Below are 17934 nucleotides of genomic sequence, written 5' to 3'. Positions count from 1 at the left end.
AAGGGTTAAACCCTCGTTCAGTGATAATGAAGTCTTTAGGATCTGGATGATGAGTTTGGACGTCTAACTAGCTCCTTCACATATCCCATAATGTCTAATGAGTTTTTTGTTAAAAATAATACTAAAAATGACTTATGTATATAATATTTATATATTTTCTATTCTTTTGTTTAGGCCATATTGTTTAGCCACCCTGAGCTGTGAAAAGAAATGACATCCAAAAATTTATTGTTCAGCTCTGATCGTTATAGGATACTTCAATGCACCAGCATTGCAAGAGAGAGGGAGATAGTAACCCGTAGAGACTCTGCTGTTCAATTGTATTTTTTTAATTTGAAAAGGAAAATTAGTGTTACTTATTAGAAATATTAGTTTTGTTAGTAAAAAATATCGAATTTGTGATTCTTTTCTCTTTTTAATCATCTAATTCATCTTATAACTCCCGTTCAAGTTTGTATTTGGCAAAATAACAACTAATTTGTATGAATGGAACATAAAGAAAGAAATAGTGGTGAAATTTATAGAAAATGCATATTTGATGATTTAACGATGTCACTCCCATGTGTTTTGTTAGAGGAATGATTCACACACACAGAGAGATATAAAATAAGCAAATGCCAACCAGGTTTCTACAATATTATGCAAAATCTTTTCAACATTTTTATCTAGTTGACTTCATCATCATTGTCTCCACCTCCGAGATGCGTATAGATAGAAAACTCGTTAAGTTCTAAGGGAGGTAAATGGAGCATTTGGCTTTCTTAATCCCAAAACGTAATGCTCCTAAGCATTACCAAATCAATGGGAACGAAAGAATTTATGAACAAAATTTATATATGGACTTTTTCAGAAAACATAGCAACATTGACTCTACGTATCTTCATAATATTAATTAAGGGAGACATTGAAGCAAACCTAACACATGAAATGATCTCATCCTCGCTCGCCTAAATTAATGTCATCCCCAGTTTGTATATAAAAAGAGAACACTTCCGCTTGGTATCATCTAATTTCAAAGCCATTTATTTTCATCGTTATGATTATTCAAAGCAATTTGGGGTCAAGTTAGTGGTTAACTAAATTCCCCGTGACTTTTATCCTGACCAGCTACTTTTAGGTAGAAACTCCTTGTTTATAATTAATATTAAAAAAATATTTTAGTTAATTAAACAGAAAATATATATTTAAATAACTTTTATAACACTTTGAGGAATTAATTTGATTAAATCATGTAAGCTTGTAAAAACTACAAATTTTAGGTTTGTCAATTAATTTTCGAAATCCAAAGTTATTTTAAAACATCATTATCTATTGAAAGAAAGAAATATAATCATGTTTTTTCTTTATCGTGTAAATCGCCACCGTCTCTCTCATGTACGTGTATGGTAGTTTTGCCTGTCAAATTGTCATTGGCGAGTGTGTTTGGAATTGAAATCCATTTAAAGTAAAACCTACTTAACTTGGATCATCCTTATTAATTGCTTCATGGAATAATGTGTGATGAAACTTTGCAAGTTCGTCTTAATAACACATTAAAAGTCTTCTATACGATCCAAGATGATCTACTGCATTCACTATTAATTCACGTTAGTTTTCGTTGAAAAATTTGCTTTTAAGGGCGGCTGAGTGCAGTGTGACCTTGGGAGAGCAATTGGTAGAATTTTGAGCTACCATATACCCTACAATTCAAAAAAGCTTGCTGAAATTCATTATCCACAAACAAAAAAGAATGATGAATATGGTTTTGTTGAATATAAATCGGTGCACATAATCTCTTGCTATACACTTTTAAGAGTCCTTCTCAATTTCTCCTCATGCAACCTTCTTTTCCGTTTTTTAGGGTCAAATGTTGAATGTTGCAGTATCCTTGATCGGAACCGTTGACTTTTAGTGGCCACAAATCTTTCAGGAGCCACATAATGCTTGACAAAAAAAGAAGAGAAGTCAGTGATGGGACACATGTAATAAGCTTAGTGTGGAAAACAACAAATTACCCTTACTCGAATGAGAGGGGAAAATCAAAAAGAATAGAGAAGTGTTCGAGAAAAGGTTGTCAAAGGAGGCAACTTATTTTAAAGCATTTAAGTAAAATATATTATCTAACCTGCCTTCTTAGGTTAATCCTAAGTTATTTATCATTATTCATCGGAATATTATGACATATCAAAGTATTTATGTCATATCCCATGGATTTTAATGCGTGATGATATACATATTAGTTAGATGGTTCATTCGTATCCCTAATAATAACTAAGCCGAATATTAATCCTTAATTTAATGATTGTTGTAGGGAACAATAAGAAGAGATATTATCTGTATCAATTGTATTATATTCAAGTGGGTATAAGCTAAAATTTAGTGGTCAGATCAAGATCTAACATGAAGGATATACAACCCTTAAACCTTAAGCATAAAGTGTATAGGAATTAAATATATAGCGATCGAAATACAATCTAACTCTGAGGATTCAAGAATTTTATTTAAATGTAAATTTAGAATAAAGAAATCTTTTAAAGTGCACATTTCATAGTTTTTCTTCAATTAAATAATAAAAACAATTCCCCATAAGACTAGTAAAATATAGCGAGTGAGAAATTTCTGTATATTTTTGCCCCAAATTATGTTATATACAATAACTCATGATATGACGTTTTTATATATAATACTGTTTTTGTGTCTATTTCCTTGCATTGTATATTATAATTCATTTTTGCCTCTATTTCTCTCACTTAATTATACCATTTACTGCATAGGTTGTTATATATAGAGAAATAAGACGATAGGAGTATATATATATATATATATACTCCTATCGTCTTATTTCTCTTTTGCGACAGATGCTAGGGAATGCCGTTGCATATCAAATGCCATCTATCTGTTAAGCATAAGTAGTGTCGGTACGCATTAATGGGTACAGAATCTGTAGAGTTGACTGATTTGTGATACTTGAAGTCTATAAGATTTGGTCTTTTTTGATCCGGTTATAAGGTTTAGTGTGTTTAAAATTTGGATAACACCGAGAATCAATTCTATTTCTTAAAATTATGGTGGTATTATAAAAAAAAATAAAAGTAACTATTTAATGCATTTGTCTTCATCATAAAAAAACAAATAATTATTTTCCCCCATAAATCTAATTCAAATACATTATTTGTCTCAATAAAAGTATTTTTTTTCATTCACATATGATCTAAAATTGAAGTTTAGTTATCGTAACAAAAATTGAACTTTAATTAATATGTCTTGATAATCGAAAAGGTTAATAGGTTTCCTTGGTATTTGAATAACGAGGAAATTTTCAGATTAATAAAAAGAAACAAAATAGAGCGAAAAATGTAATTCTATCCTTTGAAATTTTTTAAGTTTGATTTTTTGTCTCTCAAATTTTGAATTGTATCACATTTGATTCTCAAGCACTATCTAAATCTATAGTCTAATGACTGGAAATTGTGCTTTTGAAAATTAGACAGACGAAAAAATAAACATTGTTTTTTAGAAAAACAAAAATTAAATTTCATAAATTTGGAGACGAAAAGATATGTTATCCTGAAATGAAATAGTTTAAAATGAAATGGAGTAAAAAAAAATATATAAAAAAAAATCATTTCATTGTTTAGATAAAATTTTGAGAAGGGGAAACAAAAGTAAACAATAGAATTAAATAGATTTCACTAATTTTCATACTATACTCCACCTTGATTTTATCAATTTAAACAATAAAACATAATTAATGCTATTATATTTTATTCTTTTATTTTTCATGCTCTCTCATAAATCTAAATATATCCTCAATTTGCTAAGCAAAAAACTCTAAACGGCTTAAGAATTTTTGCACAGATCACATGTATTAGTGTATGATTTGTGCGAGTATAATTCTCTGATGCGACGATGAGAGTGAGAGTTTGACTTTTAGAGTAGTAAATAAGTATTAACAATGCATACAGAAGAGAGTAAGGAAATTTCTAAAAACCGCGTAGAGTAATCAGCCAAATTAAATATTAAGATCTACGATAGTTTGCAACTTGCAAGTTAATTTTCTCCACTGTGTGGAAAAAGTAAAAGAGAAACATAATAAACTGTGTATTGCATAATATTGATCACTTATAATTATCATATCGGATTTTAAGCGATTTGCTTTCCAATTAACCTTGGTTATGGTAGATCTGTTGGAGGGTACATGTATGGTAATGGAAATAACACTATAACAGCATCGGTCCATGCGTATACTTTAATAGAATTATTAATATCAATATTATTAGCTTATAAAACGAAACCTACATTTTACACTTTTAATAATTTTATACTTTCTCAAAAAATTAAACATACAACAGGTGGAATAAATAACTTATTTTTTGCTATATTAACCTGCATTGACACAAGTAATTATTACTTATATCTTTTAATTAAGTGATTAAGGATTTGAATAGATCATATTAAAAGAGAAATATCAATTTTCAGTGGGTGCTCTTAAACGAAGATTAGTCACTACTTTTTATTAATATCATATTCATTAAAAAAAAACTTATTTTGTTATATATTCTCTTTTATAACTCCAATTAATATTATTTTAAGATTTTGACAATTTAAAGTATTTAACAGTTGTGAACTAGGGAACTTTTCGATCGCTTCTACAAGTACATAGTAAATTGGATCTCAAAGTGTTCAAATTATCAAGGGTAGAGAGATTCAAGGTGCTCCATAATGGATTGACCTATTGGGTATTAGTATGAAACATTAACAATAAAAAAAATGGTAATAAAATGGAGTTCGTGATAATATATTTATAAAACATGAGAGAATTTGTATAAGGTTTTATAATTCGCCTAGTGTACATATAACCTTGAAATAAGATCTCTAAGTTAGAAATTTGTTTATATATATAAAAAAAAAAGATTTAGAGTGGAAAAAAGTGAATGATCCCATGTTATAAGGCGTCCAACAGAAAACCTCTGAAATTTGTATTTGATGAAGCAGGCAAGACAAGTTGTATAGACATGGTTGGAGCACTGAGATTGGAGAAGTGACGGCTCAGAAAGAATGGCAAGGCAATGCCCCCTTGATGAGTATTTTGATTGAATTGACAAGGCACTTACATGCTAGTGACCTCCCCAATACATATCAATATCATATCCTTCTATGGATAAAATACAATAGAAAATGCTATAATACGTTAACATTATATGACGAGACAAACAAGAAAATGTGATACTTGTGAACAGTGATTGGCACCATTTTGCTTAAAGTGGCCAAAGTGGATGAGCACTTCACTGTTGAGGATGAGAGGAAGACTTGGAGCATGTTTTGCTAAAGAGATTATTCTATTTCTACAAGATGGGTTCGATTGAATTTGTTTTGACACAGTACCAATATCGTACTTCTCTCTGTACCAATTGGAACAAGTGTGTTGTTGTCAATCAAGTGACACCATTGAGTTCTGTATAACACTACCATCATATATATTCCTAGGGATAAGAACTTTTCGTTTGCACCAAACTCATTTGCCATATTTATTCCAAATTATGAGAGCCGTTGATGGGAATTCTTTTTAGTTTTCCTTTAAAACGTTGTTTAATGTTAACTTAAAATGGCATGAACAATAGCAGACAGCTCATATCCTCAGCTCAAACAAATCTTTTGCTTTCACATCTCTGTTCAGTGTGATTTTGAATCTACTTTTTCATAAATGAATAATTCTTTTATAATTTCTTAAGAGAATTTTCTTTAGAATAAAAATTATTGTTTTTTTATGATTGGTTTGGGATAAGCATTGAAAAATAATAATAGTATAATGATATCCAATGTAGTATTAAGTGTGATTTGCATATTTAGTCAATTTGCCCAAAGACAAAGAGCAAAGTGAAGATTAGAGTGGAAATAGGAATCGTAATTCACAATATATCCGTATAACCAATGTCATTGGCATTGACAAATATTTATACTCTTCAGTGACTAGCTGAAACTTGGAAAAATATTGTCAATTTAGCTTTGGACAGGTTCTGCAATTCAGGTGCAATTTGCTTATTTGATTCACTTTTTGTACTAGGAGTACCACCAAAGACAAACCTTAAGGCAATCCTTACTTCTGATATAGTTTTTACCTCATTTTTAGTGAATTCAATTTATAGTAACAGCTAACAAGGTTTCAGGCTAGCCCATCCAAAACAAAATGGGATAAAATGGACTGATATAAACAAAAACCATTGATTTATCACTTGATTAATTGCTGTTACATTGACAGTATATAATACTACCATAAGCAATGGTATAGGATAGCTTAGCAATATATAATACATAAAATAGCATAAAGTAAGCAAAGAAAAGCCGAGCCACATTGTAAATCATAGAGGAAGTGGTAGATTAGATGAAATCACAGCCACACACTGAGAGAGATAGAATCATATAGAAAGGATTTTACATAAGTAATTTGGTGATTTGAACACGTGACGTAAAAAAATATATAGCATTGTAAAATTGAATTAAGAGTAAATTTAGATAGCCAGCATTTTTTGTTTCCAGTAAGACCGTGAGAACTTGAGACATGTATCAACATTCAGATTCTTTCATTTATGCAGATTTCAATCATTTCACTATATATATAAACTAACCAAATGACTAAACTTGTGTGTGTCTGATATAATAGCCAAGAAGTTGACCAGAGGGAGAAAGGATATATACTTGGATAATCAGAAAGCTTCCATCAACCGCACCCTCTGAAGAGGCAAGAGCCAAGAATTAATAATGAAAATTAAATTAAAATACAAAAATACAAGCATTTAAAGATTTTGGTTTTAAAAATCTCAGAAATGTAATTGATAAAAGATTGTTTTACAAGTGGTTAAGAAATATGAAATATATCATCAATGAGGTCATGTTTAGTTACACATCAAAAGATGATTGAGAATAAATTTGTATCTAAAAATTCAATTTGGGCCAAACAAGACTTAAAAGATACTTTTACAAACTCAATTTCAATTTGTAAACTTAACTTTAACCCAAAGATGTACATAAAGATGTTTGTTTTCTTGGGGAGGGCTTACTCTAACTAACATGGCCTACCCTACAGAGACTGACCCGCTTTGTTCTTTGGGCTCATCGCTATTTCTTGTAACATTTGCTTCCGAAAATAAGATCCCATATATCTGTTTTCCCTTGTCATAAGGTTAACTACAAAAGCATTAAATTTTTTATGATAGTGAAAACAGACATCAAATAAACAAAAGCATTAAATGGAATCATATTTCTATAATAAAGTTCTAGTGGCATAAATCATAAAATAACTCTTATTTCACCCCTTTGTGGAGGCAATAATCTAATTTTAAAAACGTGAACTTGTTATTTCTTCTCTGAAGAAAATGCCGTATATCTGTGTACTACGGCATCATCTACTTATTTAGGTTTTCTACAATGACACTTGCACTGTGTAGGGTTTACCCAGCCCAATAACTTCCATGATATTTAAGCCCAATACAATAATCGAAGAAATAATGGCTTAATTGTCCAAGTATTTTTTATTATTCCGAATATGGGCTTTACTCCTATTCCCACAACTAGGAGTGTCATTTTTTAAGATAATCTAAAGTCAAAATGGTTGTTTTTTTTTTTTTGTGAGTTTATATTTTTTATATAAATACTTTTTTAAAAAGCAGATGAGCATTATAAAATTTAAACAAACGGGTCCTTTATGTCTTTCTCTTTTTCAGGATGCAAATGCTGACTCTCTCTTGCTACACTATGTCACTATGATGCCTTCGCGATGCTTAAGGGTAAGCGGTAGAAATCTAACAATTTTATAACTTTATGATAAAGTATTTATTAATTTTGAAAAATAATAATCTTCTTCAAAACATGAACTTCTTAAGAATGAGTAGTCTTATATTTTCTTATACGACTATTTCATAAAAGAATATTAAATAAAAAAAAACAAATACATTCAATACAACATTGAATAATAAAAAATAACAATTAGTAAGAAAAAACTGTAAAAGAATTCAAAATTGTTCCTTTCCAAAATCTACCTTACATTTAAAAATAATTTTATTAACACCATCCGTTACAAGCAATTAAAAACATTTTATGTGAAAAATTAGATACACTAATACAATCACAACACATCATATAGTTTATTTACTTCATAAATATGTTTTTTTTATAATAATTACTAAAAAAAGTTATTAGTGATCAATTAAAAGTTTAAAGTTTTTATTAAACTTTTATTTTACACTTCTAAATTTTCAATGTAATAAATACTTTCACCAATCCTTTAAAAAATTATTGAACATTGTTAATCTTTAAAAAATAAATTTACTTAAATTTAATTTTTTAAGTTATCATGTTATTAATATGAAGAGTATCCATTGGCTTTATCAACATCAGATCAGATCTTAAGATGACTGAATTTAATATTAACCGACTAAGTGTTGTTTACTTAATTTAATTTATGTATAATTTTCCATCTTTTATAATCTAAATGAATTACTGTCAATTCTTATTTTTAAAATAAAAAATACTTAAAATCACAAGATAAATTTTGAAATGCACCTCTTCATCTACTTACCATTCATGTTTGAGTTTGTACAGCACCGCATTCACAACCGACGAAAAAAATAAAGGAAGGGTTAACAATAACCCAAATTACCAAAAAAGAAAAAAAAAAGTAATTAAAAAACAACAAAACGGTTCTGATCTCTTGTAATAAGTATCAAACACAGAAAGCCGATGATGGAGTCAAAACTGAGCCGAGCCACGAGTTCCTCAAGCCGAACATTCAAGCCCCAGCTCCATCTTGCACGAGCCACTCTCAGCCGAGCCACTAAAATTTTTCAACTCAATCCTTCTTTTCTTCACCGGAACCACGGGCCGCGCACGTGAAACCGGTTCGAACCCAAGCGTAAGCTCTAAACCAACATCATCGCTCACACGCTTCGGGTTCGTTTCCGGTTCTTCTCGGAAGAGAATCGAAGTCTCCGGCGTCTCCGCCGACAGCATGCTCTCGCTCTCCACCGCATTCGCCGCCTCCGACTGGTGGCTCAGCGTCGAATCGTGACTTCCAGACCGGTTCATCACCTCTTCGGTCCACTCGCATGCCACCAAACTCGGTTCAGCTGAACCCAATTCGGTTCCCTTATTGTTGTTGTTTTCGTTGGTGGTGGATTTGGGCTTGGCGTTGTTGTTGGCGAGGGGTCGCTTCACTCGAGACCGAGTCTTGACTCGTTGGTGCTGAGTTTCGTTGGACGCGGCGGCGGAGTTCTCGTCTTTGGACACGTGGCGTATGTCGTAAGCCTTGAGCGGTGGGCCCCGCCCGCTAGCCGCGGCTTCGGACGTGATCGGCGTAATCGGTGCGCCTTTCAAGACGTTTTCCACGGCGGCTTGACATAGCTGCCAGCTCCCGGACCATAACAACCCGACAGACCCGTAAATCGGGTTCAATATCCGACCGCATGCCTCGTACAACAACGAACGAAAGATCGCTGCAAAGTGAAAACAAAATACTGCCACTTAGTATCATCTTCCATGTTTACATAAGCTCATATCTGACAGATGTGGGACTTAAAAGAAAGTGCAAGAAAATGGCACAAACCTGGACGAAGATGTTCGGGGCCTGCGTTAACCAGGTTCATTAGACCAGCACGGCCGTAGAACTTGGCAAGAAACACAGTAGCATTGGCTTGAGATTCTGGGCTTTTGATCCATTGTAAACAGGGTCTGATGCTGCAATTTTCACTGCAACCTTTTCTGAGAACTCGACATCCATTGCAGCTCATCCGCATTTTTGAAGACCCGATTGAGAGAATCTAAGGGAGTTGAGAAAGAAAGAGGCGAAATTGACAACGATTTTGAAGGAGAGAAAGAGAAAGAGAAAATTGTGATCATAGAATTGTGGGAAAGAAGGGTATATATTTGTTGGAGGGTTAAGGACAGAGAGAGAGAGAGTGGATTTTTCAGGTACTGGATTGTGGGGAACGCAGTTGTTTCTCAAGAATTGTTTTATAGTACTTTATTTAATAGTAGTAATAAAGAACAGCAACACACAAACACAAACCATGGGTTCCACGTTCAAAGAGGTTGGAGTTGGAGGAAGTAAACAGCTACCACTTTTGCACGTTAAAATAAAAGGCCCAGTCTCGTGAGAAGCGCGTGCCTTCAACTCCCAATCATAGGGACACTGATCCCAGTGTCATTGGGACGTAGGTGACGTGGGACAAGCCTTAAATGGCAGAGACAGGGAAGTGTGTCTTTATTACGGAATCTGCCACTGGGAAGAGGGTAAAAGCAGAAAGGGAAATGAGGAAGAGAGGAAGTGCATGCAAATGGGTACAAAAATTGAGGAGGGAAGAATGAGGCGCGTGGCGAGCACGGTCAGGTGACAGAGTGCGGTCGAATCGCCACATATTGTGGAGTAAGTCTCTCTCTCTCTTCATAGAGCGGTTTTTGAATGGTAAAAGGCTCCTGGTTTTCGGGAATTGGATGGAAAGTGGTTTTGTGACAAAAACCAAAGACTGGTTTCCGGTTTTGGTATTAGGACTGTGGGCGCGGTTGATGAAAGAGGAAAGCATTAAAGCCAATGGTTTTGGAGTGTGAGGGGGACGTTCCCTTTCCCTTTGGTTCTAATCGATTTTAGGAAATAATAATAATATCAGTATCTGTACTAACTAGTATGTTTTCAATCAAATCAAATTTGCTTACTTCAATAAGGGGAATCAACATGCCCCACTTGCATTTCTTTATGTGCCTAAGTTTATTGCCCACTTTCTTCTCTAACTAACACCTTCCTTAATTTTTACACTTTTTTTCACATTCTAATCCTTCTCTTCGCCTTCTTTTTTCTTCATAAAAATTATAAATAGTCATATACTTTACTTGATCAAATATACTTAATCTTATTAACTTATGTTCTTCCTAAATCATTTGAGTATTTTTATTAGAATTTAACTTAAGTATTAATTCCCTCTCCCCACTAGAGTTTAATTACTAGTATCTTGGCAGTGTAAATAATTTAATATTATTATCTATCATAGATTTATTCATTTCTAAAATCATCATCTTAAATAACCAAAAGTAAGAAAAGATTTTACCACACGCTTTCGTCGTACTGAAATAAATAAATAACGATACGTCGGCATAGAAGATACTATGATATTTGAAGATTCAAATAATTTTTAAAATATTTTTCTAATACTCAGCATTTTTTTTTCTCTCATAGCATAGCATAATAATTAAGTATCGTCTTGCATGTTTGGATTAGTAAATTTAAGTTTACAAACTGAATTTTATAAAAGTATTATAAGTCTTATTTGTCTTGAATTTATAAAAATATTATAAATCTTACTTTTCACAAACTGAATTAAACAAAAAAAAAATCTACTCTCAAACATACTTTTCAAAAGCAACTAAACATAACTCCAACTTTTAAAAAATTTCTACAAGAAATTCAAATACATCCTTCGTAAGCAATAGGTTTTAAATATCTCCAAGTTAGTATATATTGCAACGTGTACAGTTTAATTAACGCAATTCTCTCATTCCATACCGTAAACCCAACACCATTAATATTGTTGACTGCGATGACAGCAATTAAGTCAGGTGGGGAACTTAAGAAAGTCTTTTGCATCTTTACTATTTAAAAGTGAAAAGAGTGAGTTAATAAGCTTTAACTTGAGTAGCCTATTTATCTAAAAATACTTATCATGCTGTAGTCTGTACTTACTGTTTCTTAATTTATACTAATATTTTTTTAACTTGTATCTAATTTGCCGCCAATACACTACTTATTCTCCAATGTTAATTGACAATACTTAATGAGAGAACTAAAAGAGAAACGACATAAATATTTTAAATGATATGATATTTTGACAGAAATAAAAAATGAAAGTATTAGACAAATATTTTAAAAAATTAAATCTCCGAATATCATAGCTCCTTATTCAATCACTAATTTACAAATTACAAGCTACGAAGTGTATATGAGTAAATTTTAAAATTGTGCAAACTGAACATGTTGCTGCTGCCGGCTAGTAATTTAGAAAAAGAAAAATTATAAATATTTTTTTTTTCTTTCATCTTGTTTTTACTTCAACTTTTTATTTATTTTTTCCTTCTTTTAAATCAAATTAGAAAGTTATGAATACCAAACTTTAGATAAAATATAGAGACATAAACAAAAATAAGAGATATAAATATGATAGTTAATATAAGGTGATAGAGAAAAATAATGTATTAATAAAGTATTTAGAATGATTAAGTATCCAAATATCACTAATTTAATCTATTTTTTACATTTTACAATAATATGTGTAATATATCAATCTGGGGAAGGAAAAGCACGATTTGCATACGGCTAGTGGGACGTAGTGAGTTTTTGACATAATTTCTATTCTGTGATGAGGGCAGTGAACGACACATTGCCATGATGCTATCCATCTACCCACTGATCCAATACTATCTTCCTCTTCGTTTACAGCTACCGGTTTTGGGGACTCTAATTCCACTCAGAATTGGAGTATAAAACTTGTGTTATTACATTAAATGAGTTTACTTATGACATAAATATCGATACTTCAAATATATACGAATACATTATACATGTCTGTGAAGATATTCATTTTGTAATTTGTAGTTTTTTTTTATCTTACCAAATATTCACTGTCAAAAACAATGATCAACCTCCGTCGAAGACTGTGTAGTTTGGTTTTTATGCTTATACATATTCATTTAGTTATTTTTTAGTTTAATAATTTAATACCTATTTAAAGTTTCTACATAAGATATGGTGCGTGATTCTGAAAAAAGTGGGTTCGAAGACTAATCTTTTAATTATATGTGTTCTCAATTTTTTTCTATCGCTGTCCTTTTTTTCTTATAGTATTAAACTTATATTTATTAATTATCCATGATTTAATACGTTTAATTTTTTAAAGTGTTTTTTTATAGAGTAAATTACATGAATCATCCTTAAAACTTGCCAAAATTCCACAAATACTTTTACTTTTTTAACCATTACATTAACTCCTTTGTAACGTATGTTGGCAAAGTTACATCCATATAATATTTTCAACCATAAATGAAAATTAGTGTAAGAATAAAAAAAATGGTATTATGTGTAATTTAAAAATAACTCAAGGAGTGCAAGTCTAATATGCTCTTTTTTAAAATATTAGTTTATTTATTATAAATTTTAATAATCTAAAAATGAATGTTTATTATGTGTAATAGTATATCATATAATAAAGTAAATAGTGCGCATGTACCCTTTTAAGAGAGACCAAGTATCTTTGAAGAGATGTTCAGATTCTGAAGAGAGAAATGAGAAACAAACAAGACAAAACTTGGTGAATCATATATGTATTGGAGACAAGAGGTGAGAAGAAAAATGAAGGAAGTAGACTAGAGACCAACACAAGAAATCCAAGTCCAAAATTAGTTGGCAAAGTAGTAGGACATATACCGCTTCCAAATTTTGTGGAAAATAACTACTCACACTACAGCTTCGGCAAACGTTAGTTTTTATCATACTACTATTATTTATTTTATTTCATACGTTTCTTTTTTTATTTTTTTATTTCACTTTATTTTAAATTTTATTGAAAAAATAAGTGAGAATAATGAGAGAACTAGTCAGACATCAATGAATTATAATTAAATCTTAAATCAAAAAAAGAAAATTAGAATCTCTTTTTATCTTGAGTTTTAATAAATGATTGAAAATTTCTTTACTAATGTTGAAGACACCATCTACTTTCAGCAAATTAAAACATTTATTTTGTTAACGAATAGTTTATTCTTTATTTTTTGCTTTAAGAAAATAGTTTCTTTTAGGAATAGTTTCTTCATTATACAGTACATGTAGAATGGTTTCTATTGTTAAAGTGGCTTATTCGATAAATTCTTGGACTTCTTTGAAATAATTATTTAAAAAGTCGTATTTAAGGGATAAAGTTAAATGTCATTCATTTTTGTTTTATGATTTTATTGATTAAATGCCATTCATTTCACACTCTGTTAGTTTAAATTTGATTTATAAAATAGAGGAAAAGAACAATTATTATTATTATTATTATTATTATTATTTTATATCTAATTACTATTTTCTACCAAAAAGCTCCTATTCAATAAACACTCGTAATAATTTGAATTTAAGAAGCGTAATAGCGGGACCAAATTTCAATTTGGTTGCTTTACCTCTTCATCTATCATTGTTCATATTCTTTTCTTAAATAATCATTATTTCATATTCAAATTAATTGTTTTTAAATTAATTTTTAAATATGAAATTTAGATAAAAAAAACATTTCTTGAAAATAATTAAATTAAGAGAATCTAATTTAGTTGATCGAAGAAAGTGTATTAATTGCCATAAATTTCCTAATACATGCATGTATTATATTTGATTCTTATGCCTAAAAAAAAGAGGTAGTCCTAATAATACATGAATGGCAAGATTTCGACACCCCAATATTTCAAATATTTCACTAATAATTTTTATTTTCCTCTCTTATTATCACATCATATAATCTATTATATCTATATATATTTTTCTCTTTCGGTAGGCATTTATTGGCACTTGGATATCAAAATATATTTTTAGATAAATAGATATTTTGGTGCATTTGGTGATAATTTTGTCCCTAAATTATGAAAATGATCAATTTAATCAATAAAAATACAAATATACCGACAATTTAATCCAACCGCTAAGTTATCTTTGTTTCTGTTAATGTTTTTAGTGATGTGGCGCATGAAGGACAATGTGGAAAATCTACATGGCATAAGTGAACTTCATGAGTTGTGAACCAATTTGTCAATGTCTGTGGTAAATCTCTGTGTCCCACCCTTTATAGTGTTGGTGGCCAACGGTGACAACGTATCGATGGACAATGACATTTCATTTTTGGGTGTCGTTTGGAGAGTATATCTCCTTGCGCGTTGAAGGGGAGAGGTAATTTCGTAGAGTAAGGTCACAATTTTGTTACTCTGTTGCACCATAGATGCGTGAATGATAATGTTGTGTTATTTGAATGCTTTTTTCCTGGCATGTTGTAGATACCCATAGAAGGTGTATCTGATGTTGTTAGTGAGCCATTAGTTGACAACACAAATGAACAAGTGTTTTTATGGTGAGGATGTGGATAGTTATTAGAGATGATGTGCTAAATGAAATTGATAAGATAGTAAAAAAATATTGCTGCTCATTATAGAGCCAATGATGGTGATGTGGGTAATGTGGAAGAAAGAGATGGAGTAACCGACAAATTTGCAGAGGTTATCCATCATTTGTATGATATTTCACTTGACTATGGTGGTCTTAATGTAAACAAAGATGTAGTATAGAAAAATGATGATGAGGGAGGATAATGATGGAGACTTTATGATGATAGTAAAAAATCTTTTTATGATAATAATAAAATTGATTTAGATTTTGTCATTAATGTTTAGATGAGTGTCCAATTTTATAAATATTGTGAATCATTTTATCATTTAGTTACAAATCTTGGGAATCAATTTATTATCGCATAATAACCTATTACAACAAAATCAAGAAGAGTCAACTATTTAACAAAATAGTTGTTAGCTTCATGAATTTAAGAATCAATAGCAAGAAAAAATATTACTCACATTTTAGTTTAGTTTAAAACATTATTAATTAACGTGATACATCAGATACACATGTTGATTTGTTATCTTGTCAGTAACATGAAATTTACTTTCATTCTATGAATTTGACATATTGTCCTTCACATGCTACTTGACAAAAAATACTAACAAAAATAAAGATAACTTGGCTGTGAAACTAAATTTTCGATACAATCACACTTTTGTAATTTAAATGGATTATTTTCATAATATAAAAAAATAATTGTCACCAAATACAAACGGTGATATTTATCCTCAATTTTTTCATAATTGGATGAAGTGGAAGGGATAACAATTAATATACGAAAGGACACGTGTGAACAAGGAGATGAAAGTGGTAAATGTGCCATACATGCAAGCAATAGTGAAAGAGAGGAGAGCGCGTGGCGTTAGCAATTTGGTTGGAATGTCAGAATTGCGGCCTTAAAAAAACTCAAATCTGTTTGCCAATTTATTTGGAATCTCATCCCATCTTTCCACTTTAGCTCCTGGTTTTTGGGAACTATACTTTAATTATTTCTTGTTAAGTATTGCTAACACTGGTTTTCTCAAAAACCAATGACTGGTTTCTGGTTTAGATTGAGTCCTATGGGCGACTCTGCCGTGGACAAAAGGTTTCTGTGGTTCCCACCACGCTACTATTTTCAATCTACGTTCATTGAATTGAATGGGAAAAGCCTTGATTAGTGATCATTACTTAATGTTAAACCAAAAATGTTTGGATTATTACTCATTAGTGGATTGCTCCGGTAGCCGACCAACTGTATGCTAGTATATTCAACTCCTATCTTCTCTCAACTTTTTCGATCAAGCTAAATGCTTAAATCCTCTATTTGTTGCATTGAAATGCTTCCATGTGAAGGTCAAACGTTTTCTGCTTTTCTTTTTTATTTCTTGAGTTGAGTCCATATGGTTGAGGGTTTTATTTTAATTATAGTCAGGCTATCATTATACTTCCTCCTTTCTTTTATTTTAAAATATGAGATAATATAAATTAAAAATTATAATAAGTATTTTTATTTATATACTTTCATTTTTTGATATACAATAACTTTTATTATCATCTCTTTCCATACTTATGTTAAGTGTATAAAATATTATATCTATTAATTTCTTTACACTTAGTTTCTTAAGAAGATGGAAATAAAGTTTAAAAATGCAATTGAGATTTTTATTTATATATTATTTAACTAGAGATTTTAAAAACAGAAAACCCTTTCTGGAAATTAGTTTACAGAACATATAACACATGTCGGAAGGTATTTATCAACTTTTTTAAACACCGCTGCACAAGCTAATTTACCAAGTGATGACTCAACGGGCAACAGGTTTTTGATGAACCATGTTGATTGGTCGTCCACGAATCCACTATGCCTTTCACTGGTTAAGTGACTATGCTGGTATCTCATGCAGACAAAAGTTCTTCTCATTGTTAGGAGCAATGTTTGTGGCCTTTCCAACTTTTTGAGTTAATATTTAGGTAGAGACGATGATAGTTGGGTATCTAAGCATTGGATAGTTGGGTATCTAAGCATTGGATTTTGGGAGATAATTCTGGCATGAACAAAGGTGTCCTGAAAATATTGTTCCCAAGTCTAAATCCATAAAATACAGGGGAACTATGAAGGCAATGCTCGATGCCACTTCATCTACCCTAAATACTTGTATTGCGTCTGCTTGATATCTTCTTTTAATTGTATTAGTTATTTTTTAGCTGAAATTTTGTCAGATGTCATTTGGAACATGGAACTAAGAAATAAACTGTATGGCAGAACTTATTTGAGGGTTAAATATCAAGACTATGTGTAGAAACCTCAATTGAAAACATTTTATAATTAATACTCCACTCACACTTATTGTGTTTGTTTCTAGCATTGTATTGTTATTTCTGGGAATGTGAACTTAGGAATGCTACTGCTAGCTGCTGCTAATGTCCTGATGCCAATACTCTAATATAAAGGTTTTTGGGAGAATAGATTGTTGTTACATCAGATTTGTGATGCTTAGTTCTTTGAGAAATTTGATTCAGGTAATTAGATATAGCCATAAAAAGCCTCAGTTGTCAGTTGTTAAGTGTACTGAACAAAGAACTATTATCTTCCTCAAGTTATTAGCATGTGCTGAACTTTGGTAGAAATTTATATGATGGTGATATTTCAGTAGAGAGAGCAGTGTTATTAAAACAGGTTTGGGTTGGTTGGTGTAACCAGCGGCAGAACCAGTTTGGGTGGCTTATTACACCAGTTGACCTCAAGAAACTGGAGTGAAGTGGTTTTAAATTGGGTTGGACTGATATGAAGGGAAAAG

At 31.0% G+C, this 17934-nt stretch overlaps 1 protein-coding gene across 1 annotated transcript; it reads right to left on the bottom strand.

Moving 5' to 3' along the window:
- Positions 1 to 8521: 8521 nt before the first annotated feature.
- Positions 8522 to 9969, bottom strand: LOC114397496 (LOB domain-containing protein 41-like). Its single transcript, XM_028359552.1, has 2 exons — positions 9578 to 9969; positions 8522 to 9467 (listed from the first exon to the last, which is right to left on the bottom strand). The coding sequence occupies exons 1-2, from the start codon at positions 9765 to 9767 to the stop codon at positions 8752 to 8754; spliced, it is 906 nt and encodes a 301-aa protein (XP_028215353.1). The 5' UTR covers positions 9768 to 9969; the 3' UTR covers positions 8522 to 8751.
- Positions 9970 to 17934: the final 7965 nt, after the last annotated feature.

This window comes from Glycine soja, chromosome 18 (assembly GCF_004193775.1).
Source record: "Glycine soja cultivar W05 chromosome 18, ASM419377v2, whole genome shotgun sequence".
Taxonomy (NCBI): domain Eukaryota; kingdom Viridiplantae; phylum Streptophyta; class Magnoliopsida; order Fabales; family Fabaceae; genus Glycine; species Glycine soja.
Note: the sequence above shows the minus strand (reverse complement) of the source record. Positions and strands in the feature narration are given on the sequence as shown.

Coding starts and splice junctions, on each gene's coding strand:
- LOC114397496 (XM_028359552.1), bottom strand. CDS start 9,767: ATGCGGATGAGCTGCAATGGATGTCGAGTTCTCAGAAAAGGTTGCAGT. Junction 9,468..9,577: donor CCCCGAACATCTTCGTCCAG/GTTTGTGCCATT, acceptor TTCACTTTGCAG/CGATCTTTCGTTCGTTGTTG.